Source organism: Cordyceps militaris (assembly GCF_000225605.1).
Source record: "Cordyceps militaris CM01 unplaced genomic scaffold CCM_S00006, whole genome shotgun sequence".
NCBI lineage: Eukaryota > Fungi > Ascomycota > Sordariomycetes > Hypocreales > Cordycipitaceae > Cordyceps > Cordyceps militaris.
In genome coordinates this window covers 2,640,119-2,651,129 of record NW_006271974.1, presented here as the reverse complement: position 1 = coordinate 2,651,129, position 11,011 = coordinate 2,640,119, and the positions used below count along the sequence as shown (strand labels likewise).

At 58.3% G+C, this 11,011-nt stretch overlaps 3 protein-coding genes across 3 annotated transcripts; 1 reads left to right on the top strand and 2 right to left on the bottom strand.

The window, feature by feature from the left end:
• Positions 1-1,456: 1,456 nt before the first annotated feature.
• Positions 1,457-2,898, bottom strand: CCM_08085 (C6 finger domain protein; the record flags this gene model as incomplete). Its single annotated transcript, XM_006673224.1, has 3 exons — positions 1,457-1,613; positions 1,648-1,877; positions 1,924-2,898. 3 exons carry the CDS (start codon positions 2,896-2,898, stop codon positions 1,457-1,459), a joined length of 1,362 nt encoding a protein of 453 aa, XP_006673287.1.
• Positions 2,899-3,703: 805 nt separating this feature from the next.
• On the top strand, positions 3,704-5,472 carry CCM_08084 (uncharacterized protein; the record flags this gene model as incomplete). The annotated part of the gene is made up of 5 exons (XM_006673223.1): positions 3,704-3,960; positions 4,020-4,332; positions 4,367-4,937; positions 5,009-5,190; positions 5,272-5,472. 5 exons carry the CDS (start codon positions 3,704-3,706, stop codon positions 5,470-5,472), a joined length of 1,524 nt encoding a protein of 507 aa, XP_006673286.1.
• A 2,363-nt stretch (positions 5,473-7,835) lies between these two features.
• CCM_08083 (uncharacterized protein) lies at positions 7,836-8,873 on the bottom strand (the record flags this gene model as incomplete). Its single annotated transcript, XM_006673222.1, has 1 exon — positions 7,836-8,873. The coding sequence occupies one exon, from the start codon at positions 8,871-8,873 to the stop codon at positions 7,836-7,838; it is 1,038 nt and encodes a 345-aa protein (XP_006673285.1).
• Positions 8,874-11,011: the final 2,138 nt, after the last annotated feature.

Sequence of the window (11,011 nt, the reverse complement as noted above, 5' to 3'; positions counted from 1 at the left end):
GGACAGCTGCGGGTCGGTGGGCATGCGCGGGGGCGGCGTGGGCGGGACGTCGCCGGTGGCGCGGACGAGGCGCTCGAGGCTGGCGCTGAGCAGGCGCAGGGCGTCGACGGCGGGCAGCTGGAAGAGGTCTTGCGGTGCGGCGACGGCGAGGCTGGGATCCGAGGACGGCACGGGAGGAGGAGGAGGCGGCGTGCTGTGTGCGGTGGACGCCGGTGCGGGGTCGTCCATGGCCCGGGGGTTTTGCTGGGCTCGCTTTGGGTGGACAAGACAAAGGATCGGGGTATGGTGTGTGCGCGACACGGAAACCCGGTCGCACAGGAAGAAGCAAAGTCGAGTCTGGATCTCGTTGGGGGCGGGCGGCGGCTGTCGTGGGCCGGGGGTGTGCGTGCGGAGCGCGTCGCGTTGGTCAGTCGCAGCACGTCTCTTCTCCTCATCGTCTCCTACGAGTGGGCGTTGGCGGGCATGGGGAAAAAGAAATCAGAAACGTATCATCAACGCGACCTCCCGCGCTGGCCGAAAATGAAAGGAAAGAAAAGTCGCAAACGACCCGAAATTTGATCGTTTGGTGGAGGAGGAATGGTGTAGAGGGGCAGGAGGCCGACGAGCTGGCGGGGCATTTCGGGGATTTGGACATTGTGTGGGGATTTTTTTTTGCCTTGGTCTTGGCCCTTCCGAGTCGTCATCGTCGTCGTCGTCGTCTGTTGTCTTTGGGTCGTGTCAGATGGGTATAGCTGACTTGCCCAGCAAAACGTATGCCATTGCGGCGGAATGGGAGGCGCAAAGGGCAAGGTGGGAGGCGCAGCTAAAGGACAGCATCTTTTAGGCCGCCGAGCTATTACCACGTTCTGGTGTAGCCGCGCTAGACATGATGGTGCGTGAGTTACTACGAGGTGTTGCTATATCGAGTTGTTGCGGCATAAGCACAGCATGGGTCTGCATGCGTACACATTTTTCTACTATATTGAATATTAATTGATACTTGTCTTGAGCATATAAATACTCTACTACAACGGCGTCTACACTGTTAGTAGGATGCCATCAAGACAACATGAAGCTGCATCTTGGCAGCAGCAAACAAATATAAGGCTCTGTCATCGATCCTGCGGACATCCTGCACTATACTAGACTGCCGCATAATCAAGTCCAACGGCAGTCTGCGGCCTCGCCTCTTCGTATAACCTCCGCAAGCAGCCCTCACCTCAACCACACCAACCTACGCACAACATGCACGCATCTGCTCCGAATGCCCTCTTTTCCCCGACACCACACGGAGCGTAGACCTGCGGTTCCCTCTGTGCATGAGACGTGGGGCGGTACGGGCGGCAATCGGAACGCCTCCGCATTGTAATACGAGGTGATCCCGGCAAAGATCCATAGCCACCATTTTTCCCGGCAAAACGGCCAAGAGAACCTGCGCTAGTTGTTTGCGTCACATCAGACGGGTGACGTAAACGCATTACCTCGCGGCGGGGGAAACCGCGCGTTCCCAGACAGCGGCTGTGTGCGTGCCGTGCCGCGTGTATACACCGCCCGCGACACCAGCAGCCAGCTTCTCAGTTATCCCATTTGCATTCCCGCCTCCTGAAAAAGCCTCGTCAGCTTCCGCACGTCTCCTGCAGCGGCCAGCGCATGGCCTCCCTCCAATACGCCCCGACATGGTCAGCCACAGCCCGGACCATGCGCGCGCCGGCGTCGCCAAAGATCCAGCACTCGCGGCAGCGGTGCAGCAGCACGCCATAGTACGCCAAGATGACGAGCGCCTCTGGTGCGCGCCGCCGCAGGGCCTCAACATACCCCGCCGGCGCCGTGACCGCAAACGCCGACGCCGCGTGCGGCCCGTCGTGCACCGCCAGCCCGTGGCACATGTCAAACGACCACTGCAGGCTGTTCGCCGCGCCGCGGCACGCGTCCAGGCTGGCGGACGCCCATGTCCGACTCGCCGCGCGCGAGCAGCGCCAGCAGCGAGGCGCACTCGCGCCCGCGCGGCTGCGCGTTCCAGTCATCGTCGCCCGCGTCCGCAACGTGCAGAAAGTCCATAATGTCGCGCAGCTCGGCCGACTGCGGCAGGAACTCGCGCAGCGTGCCGCCCGTGGCCACGCGCACCCCGGCGTGCAGCTGGAAGCACGCCACGACGCTGTCGACAAAGTCGCCAAAGCCGAGCGGGTGCTGGTCGGCGGTGGGCGCCGCGCGCAGCACGCTGAGCGTCTCGGCCAGGCACTGCAGGCTGAGCACGCCGGCGAAGAGGAAGCGCGCGCTGTTGACGTCGACGTCGCCCGAGACCTGGCGCACGTGCGCGTTGAAGGCGGCGACGGCGCGCGTCTGCCGCGCGGTGGCGTGGTGGCGCAGGCCGGAGGCGGTGAGGCCGGCGTATACGGACGCGGCGGGCGGTGTCGGCGTCGTGTACTGGTGCAGGTGGAACGACAGGTGCACGCAGGCGAGCGCGAGGAGCTGGTCGAGCAGGTACGGGGCGCGCGCGCGGTGCCGCATCCCCAGCGCGAGGACCTTGTGGAACTGGCCCTTGCGGCCGAGGCCGACGTGCTGCATGGCCGTCTGCGCGTGGTGGAAGATGACGAGGTCCGTGGCGGAGAAGACGTCGTCGGGCGCGGCGGCCGGGCGTTCGTCGGCGGGAGTTGTTGGTCCCGCCGTGGCAGTATCCGAGGGGCTCGTCGCAGCAGGCCCCGAGACATGGCCGTCCGAGTCGTCCGCTGCTGTCGGGTACTCGCAGGCGCGCTCGCCCGTGCCGCAGTGCAGGCACACGGGCCGGTTCTTGTCGCAGCGGATGTGGCGCCGCCGGCACTCGGCGCACCCGTTGCGCGACTTGCGGTGGGAGCGCCGCGGCTTGAAGACGGCCTGGCTGCTGCGCGTGCGTCGGCGCGTGGTGCGGGCACTCTCGGGCATCGTGGCAGCAGCGCAGAAATGTGTCGTGGGAGGATGCGTTTGCTGTGGTGGTGATGGGGAGGTGGTGAGAACACGCGTATTCAGCGACCAAGCCACTCTCCACATGAAACAATACGCGTGTTCTGCTTAGCGCATCGCCAGCTGCATTGCAAGAGTCGTGTAATTACAATGTTTTTACTATCTAGGAATAATGTAATGACCGAATGGCTGTGTTTTCTTATTTGGTATTGTTGATGTGTCATCAAGTCAGACGTTGATCTTTTGAAAAAGAGACTAGGTTTTATAAGACCGTCGTTTCCATCACAGACGATCCAACTCCTATCATCGCTGAAATTATTAGTAAAATCTCCAATGCAATGTAAACCCTTTTGCCCTTCTTTCCTCTTTTTTGAGAGGCTGCTCATGTTTCACTGACCATCCAGCGCGTTCTTGTCATGGTCGCCAATGATAGATACCCTGGACCAGTCTGGCAGACGTAACATCCGAACCATGATGATCAATGGAGCTTTGAAGGGGCTTATGACTGACAACGACTGAATAAAAGATCGTCTACACTGCTAATTGCTTTTAATCATGCGTAAAAAACATAGGTGGACGGGGCTTAGGAGAGAGGCACAAGTACCGTGTCAGCTGGTGTACACTGTCCGTCATTCACTTTCATGCAAACGCCCGCCATTTGAACTGCGTTCTTTGCATTACCTCCTCTCTACCCTTAGACAACGATCATCTCCGCCATCTTCACTCACCTCCACCATAAGCCATCGAGTCAGCCGTCTTCAGACGTCCACCGTTGCTGACTGCCACCATGGCTCTGCATCGCAGCAACTCGGCCAGCTGGCGCCGCATCACCGCCTGCGTCTTCGCTTTCAGCCTCTTCTGTCCGACTTCCGCAGTTTTCTCATTTGCCACTCTTGTCGCGTTGATTCCCGCGTTGATTCCAGGAGAAGCCATCGCCCCCATCCTTGCCGTGCTTGCTGCCATGAATTTGCACCAATTCAGCCCTCCGCCAACCTTCGTCTGGGGACTTCCAGGCGTCGCTTTTCACCTGACGCCAGACTATGGGTAAGTTGACCAGTTCCGCAGTCTAGAGATCCAAGACCGCTGCTCACACTGTATGATAGTACAGCTGCTATTTACTACCCCAACGACACCATCATCACAATCGGCCCTGTCCAGGGCGATCGGCAGTATGCCGCCTCTATGCGGAAAACTCGATCATCGCTAGCAATGTTCCTGCCTATAGTGTGCTACGGCTCCCGGTGGATGCCGGAGCCGTTGAACCGCGCGCTTTGTACGCCAGATTTCGGCGTGGATGCCGTGCAAGGTCTTCTGGCGACCCTCCAAAAGTCCGTAGCATCGCACCTGGATGGACCATTCTGCTTCACCGATATTGTCCTGCCATCCCCCGAGACGCAAAAGTACCAGCAAGACATTGTAAAGACCTCTAGACAATCTCCGCCTCAAGCAGCCTCGTCCGAGCCTCCATGCCGCGGACATGGCCGTCGCCGCCAACACCCACCGGAAACGGACCGACCCCGCCTTGGACGCACAGGTCGTGCTCGCCATCGACAACAGCACGTACGGAACAAACGTGGCGCTGGTATATGAGGAAGACGGCGTCGTCGTCAGGCTGCGCCAGCGGTACATGCCCCTAGGCGCAGGAGAGGCGCCGGGCTCGCATAGTCGGAAGCAGACACAGGCTGCGCTTGAGGACATGCGGCGGCGCCCGTTTGGCAAGCCCATCTGGGACCGACGGCTCCCGGAAAAAATACAAACTCTTGTTCTATACGGAGACACGACAAACGTTCCAACGCTAGGCGCTCCCTTGGAGGCAATGTTTGGCATAAGAGCCGTGCGCAGCGCCTCAAGGTTCAAGCCTGTCTTTGCGAGCGCCATTGCCGCAGCGCGATCGAACCACGAGTATCTCCGGGAAATTGAGTTTCTCGAGCCCCTGGGAGGGTGTCAGGAAGGACGAAAGCGATACTCATACAGCGGTTTCGAGCTATTAGGCTGTGATATGCCAAGTCTCGATAATTTTCGTTGGTAGTCATTTGGGTACATTTGCCTCTACGGCTTGGTATAGATCCTTTCCTTGGGTCTTGCGTCGCAGTGCAAGCCCCGAGATTCACCGTCGGTAGTAATTTGGGCAGATTTACCGTCTCTACGTGCCGGACATCATTCCTTTCCCTGGGGAACGCGGGCCAGAGGAGCCCCTGCAGGCCGTCGTCGAGCGTCATCCAGCGCTCCTCAACAGGCCACGTCGACGACCACTGTGATGATGGTGTCGTTGGGGTATGCAGTCTGCGCTTGCGCCGCTTGGGGGCCGTATTCTCGGGCCCGCGTTGCGGAAGTCGTGCGCGGTAAAGACCTCAGTGTCCATTGGCGAATGGACAGGATCAAGATGGCCTGTGTCGCCTCGGATTGGGCCCCGCACCACGCCTGGACCAGACACAAAGTGGTCAGGATCAGCAGTCACAAGACGATCATCATGGACCGGAGAAATTCGGTTTGCTTGGCACAGCGGGGGGATTTCAAATGGGAAAACGGGCATTTTTTGGAAACGAGCGGGAGTAGCCGCTTGGTCCACCGAAAAGCGGACAGATCGCTGGCAGCTGTCTTCAACAACGAAAGGGGAATAGCGTGGTTGTACCGGGGACTACTATTTTTTGGAAGGATTTAAAAATAATCAGAATCAGTGTAAAATACGTGCAACTTTGTTTATTAAACATGATCCAGTTCCTTGGGATGAATCGTGGTCAGGTCAGTGTTTGGACCAGAGCTGGTCAATCGTGCGAAGACGAGGCTTCTCTTCCTAACTTGGAGCGGGTGGAAACAGAAGCAGTACCATCTGTACGTCGTTGTAAATTTTAGAATAGCGAGTGCGTGCAATTACTGTCGCATTATTTTTTCTGCCCCCATCTATACTGGGCTCCCTCCGAGTTGCGAGCCAACGTGCGCCTCTCGCTGCTTCCATCACGATCCCCGGCCAGCGCAAACATCGGTTGGCGACCCAAAGTGACAGGGAGCCAACAGCGCCACCGCGGACAGCGTGTACCAGCGCGGTGCCACAGTGGCAAATATCAATTTGGATTGTCTCAGACGTCATCAATTCTCTATTTTTCTTTTTTTTCTTGCCCTACAAGGCTGCTGAGCGTGCTGTTCCCCCCCCTGCTTCAGCGTCATGCGGATATAGTTTTGGGGGCGATAAAGCCGCCGATTTGTGGGGCTCCGCGGCCTGCAACGGAGCCCAACCCAGGCCTGACGAAAAGGGCTACGTTAATGGGAATCTATTCTTGGCAGGATGAGAAGAATATGGATTTTCAATTAAAGTGTGTCTCTATATATGGCAGCGCTGTTTGTCATGGAGATGGTGCGTGCTGCAGAAGATGGCATGGTGAACGACGACCCTGGTAGTTAGAGGTCTGCGTGTGGCCACCTTCGGCACATACCGGTAGCAAGCCGCTGAAAGGGCTGCGAAGCGAGAAGCGAAAAAGAGCACCAGGATACGAGAATATTAGACATGGGTAGTGAACTCGCAGCCTGGGAAGAGGGATGTGCGGCTGGGATAAGCCCATACCCGACAACTTGTCAACGAGTTGAACATGAGCAGACTAACCTCATATTTCTAACGTCTCTGCTTTAGCTTCTTCTGCTCGCCCATCATCATCCCCAATCAGCTCGCCTCGAGCCCTATGCGCCGCAGCCTCGCTCTGCAGGCACGTCAGCACGCACAACACTTGAGCACTTGTCGCCCAACGCACCATCTATACAACCCGGTTCCCCGCCTACCTCCCTTCCTCTGCCCCCAACGGTGCGCCGCGGAGCATGGACCTCCAATCGCTGTACGTCCCGGATGACGTCGACGCACCCGCGGCCCCCAAATCGAGCCCACCGAGCACAAAGAACCGCGCGTGGTCTCTCTCTTTTTTTCGTCGGCTTGCAGCTCTAGGCTGCAGCTTGTGGTGCCCCCCGTCACCCGACCAGTTGAAGCGCGCCTCTGTCGTCCCGCAGTATTTCGACTTTCATCGGGCTTGCGGGATTCTCCACTGTTACCCCCCCCCTCGGCTGCTCCAGCCCCAGGCAGCCATCCCGGCTGAGAGCCACCAAAACGACAAAGTTAACGGCGCTAGCAAACTACCTCAGTACCTAGAAACTGCCCCCCCCCCCCCCCCAAAAAGAAATATCCTCAGTCTAATTGGTTTGTCTTGTAAGCCGGTTCCACCCGTCACTTTTGTCACGTTCTCACGTGTCGTTCGCTGCCTTGGTTTCGCTCAATTGCCAAAACTACCTACATAGTTAGGACAAGGCTGACCTGGGAAGGAAAAAAGTCATAGTTGCACTGCACCACGTCGGACAATACAAATCGGATGTAACAGGCGATCAGAAAAAAAAACCCCCTTCATCGTCAAAATGAAACCCCATAACTACCTAGTGACTGGCACTCACTATAACAGCAATGCCACTAGGCATCCATCGCAATGATCTGCCTTGCGCCCCGTTCCATACTGTTCTTCCTCCCACACACACAGCTGCCATCACCCCCACCCACCCTCAAACTACTCACCCGGCATTGTCTGCAGTGGAGGGGCACCGGCAGCAAGGTGCAGGTTTTTGTGAGTCAACAGCGCCGCTGACTACGAACCGGGGGTGCGCCGTGCCACGGGCTTGGGAACGCCGGTCGTGTCGTATGCTCCACGGCCCATCTTGACAGTCACTGGCAATATTGAAGCTGCGAATCTTTTGTACATGATCTTTTCTTGTCATTCTCGGCCGCTGGGCCTTGCTGTCTATACTATCCAACTGAAACTGAATTCCATAAAAAAAGTTGCTTGCTGTTGTTCTTTCTGTCATTGTGTGTTCTGTAGTATCCCGATGTAGTCTAGTAGTTCCTGTGTGTTGGTATTGGTCTTGCCCATTAATTCCCCCTCTCCAATCCTCTACTCATAGCGGTAGTGGCCGTCCTCGTACGCGACTCGATGGCGCCGGCTGCTTGGGCCGACAGTCGCCCGTCGGCTTGGCAGCCGCTCCTCGAGACGCCTGTTCTGCGCCTCGAGCTCCTGCTGTTCGAGCTCGAGGGCGCGTTGGTGCGCCTTGCGCGCCGTCCACTTCTTGTCCTCGACCGTGAGTCGGCCCATGGCGTCGACGACGACATCCTGCACGCTGTCGCGCCGGCTGCGGCGCTCCGACACCGGTTGCATCTGCTGAGGCTGCACCGACGCCGACGTGTCGCGGCGGCTAGCAATGTTCGTGTTGGCCTTGCCGACCCGCTCGCGCAGCTCGTGCATCTTGCGGTCGCTGTGCCGGGCCTCGTGCTCCTCCTGCCGGCGGTGACGCTCCTCCCGTTCATACGAGGATGACGAGTGACGGCTGCCCTGGGAGCTGGTCGACGCCTGGCGGGAGTGCCGCGACGACGAGCTGCTGGGCGGAGGCGAGGGCGGGAAGCCCGACACCAGCTGCGGCCCCCGCGCGCGCTCGTCAACGTGGTACGGTCGGCTGTAACGTTCGCGGGGAGAGGTGCCGTGCGGCGGGGCGAGGTTGCTCAAGGGCGAGGACGGTGCGGAACGCGGCATGTGTTGCGCCTGGGGCGGCGTGCGCGGCGTTGGCGGGTGCGGCATCATCGTGCGCTCCCGGCTGCTGCTGCTGTGCGACTCTGCGACGCGCAGGCCGTTGACGTAGATGCCCGGCGAGCGCTGAAGGCGCGACGACGAGGATGCCGACGAGTGTCGGGAATGTCGGTCACTGTGGGAGGTTGTGTCCCGGTTGGAGAGACGCGGCGAGTGTCGTGGGCTCGGGGGGATGCTGCTGACAGGTGTGTGGATGGTGGCGGCCGGCCCATGAGCAGGCAGCAGTGCGCGCTGAATCTCGGTGTGGGCGCGGCAAGCATTTCCGTATCGCGAGTCCGGGCAAAGATAGGCACCCTTTGTGTCGATGATGCGGGTGCCATCAGGGTGGATGTAAACGGTGGTGGTGCACATTGTGAAGGGTTGTTGCTGAACCCGGTGATGGGGGAGCAAGAGCAGTAGCTGCGTGGTCCGAGAGGGTGGAAGACGGGTATGTGTCTTGCAAAGCTCTCTGCTGAGTAGCAGAGGGTAGAGAACAGGTAGGGTTTGAAGTCTGGGTTGAGGTAGTCTTGTTTGTATGATGTGAGAGGAAGGAAGGTGCTGGGGATGAGGGTGGGCGAGGGGAGATATAAGTAAGGTCGAGAGGGAATCGTGTAAGTCGTTTTGGTGTTGCAGGAAGCGGGGGAGTGTGTGTTGTTCGTGGGTGTGTGTCTAGTGTCTACCAAGTTGACTGAGTTGAGTTGACTGAGTTGAGTTGACTGTGTTGAGTTGACTGTGTGGCGTTTCTTGCATGAGGTAGCAAGGTAGGTACTTGATGAATGTATAGAGATGGGTGGGAAGCGCAAGTAGGTGACAAGGGTCACTTTTGTGGGCAGTCAGTCAGTCAATGTCAAAAAAAGGATGGGATTGACGAGACGGATGACAGGACGGAGAGCGCGGGTGGGACAGGGCGAGGTAGCTAGCTAGTAGCCTAGGCTGCCACGGCTGCCACCTCTAGAGGCCTCTCTTCTCTTCTTTTGGTGTTGCAGCCATCGAGGACGACGGCGGGGGGCGGTGGCTTGAGGCCGGTAGCGGGGGGGTATCGGGGGTATGGACCAGGTGGGAATTGCTTGATGGTGGTGACGAGGGAGGGTGGTTGTGGCCGTGCTGCTCCATCTGAGGTCGTGACCTTGTGGCGGCCGTTTCTGCCTGGTCGAGGTGCCGGACAATGCGATGACTGTTCGGTCTGGCTCTTCCTGGCGAGCGTATGGCGTTTTGCACCAGTCCGGTGCTGACAGGTACCCTGCCCTGGAGAGGCGGCCGCAATCGAAACAGAGTCGGAAAAATTAGCACACTCATCTGCTATTTTTGAACAAAAACCATGGGAGCCGTCGTGACCTGAGAGCCAGTCCATCAATTCTCGACGACGAGAAGCGGTTGCTGAAACTGACACCCGGTCGGCGGCCGGGCCATGGCCGGCCATGAGCGAGTTCGTCTGTGCCACCCACCAAGAGACGTTGACGCCTAGTCAGTCGCTGTACAGCATATCTGGCTGCCTGGGCACGTATCACAACCCCCTCCGACTATCGCGACTGCTTTTCGTGTGCGCGTGAGTGGTTGTGTCCTTGGAATTGTCTTGGTACACTGGGGGCCACGAGACTAGAATGGTCAACGTTAGTGGTGTGGCCGGGAAGAGACAGGCAAGAAAAACGAAAAACGCCTAGCGACCAAATTCTCCTCGCCGACTTTGCCGGCAAGGATCCCCGTCAGCATCCGTCCACCGCGTTGCAAAGAAATTGAACAAGTCTCAACGCCCAATTGTGCCGTCGTGTCCTTGTCCCTCATGACCTCTGCGTGATTCCATTTCCTTCCGTCGAAACAAAAGCCAAGCCACACCATTCTCTCACACTCTGTTGACATGCTGCGTCCGCCCTATGCATCTCGTCCATCTTGACATGCTGCATGCCACTAACGTTAGTTTACGCCTGGCGATGCGGGCGTCCTGCATCCCAGAAGCACTTTCTGTGACGCACATTTTCTGTGCCGATCATGAGGTTAAAGTTTCTTCGGTCGGAAAAAGAGTTTTCGAGTCATGCCTGCGCCAATCTCTGCCATGCGCTGCCGGCCAAGGACACACCAATCTCTTGTTTGGGCTTGGCCGTTCGCCTCACTTCTTAGGCTGACGAGTCTCCTTGCTGTTTCCTCTTTTCCTCTTTTGAGTAGTTAGGCGACGCCTCGGGACGAGCTTTTCGGGAACTAGCTAGGCGACGCCTCGCGACGCGCAATCCTCAGTTGCAAATTAATAATCGCAAGTCTGTTGATGATTTGCATTTGCGCCATGAGAAATCATTGTACAGAGTACTCACGCCATCCATGATCCACCAGATCAATACTCCGTACCTGGGAGGGAACTGGTCCCTTTGCTGTATAGCCTCGATGCTACCCGTCAACCGCCGTTCAGCCCTGGGGGCTGTGCAGCAAGGCGACTAGTTGGCGTTGACAGAAACCCCCGAGCCAACCCGCTGCGAGATGGGCGAGATGGATGGCTGCAGTCGCGTGTTGCAAAGTCTCTT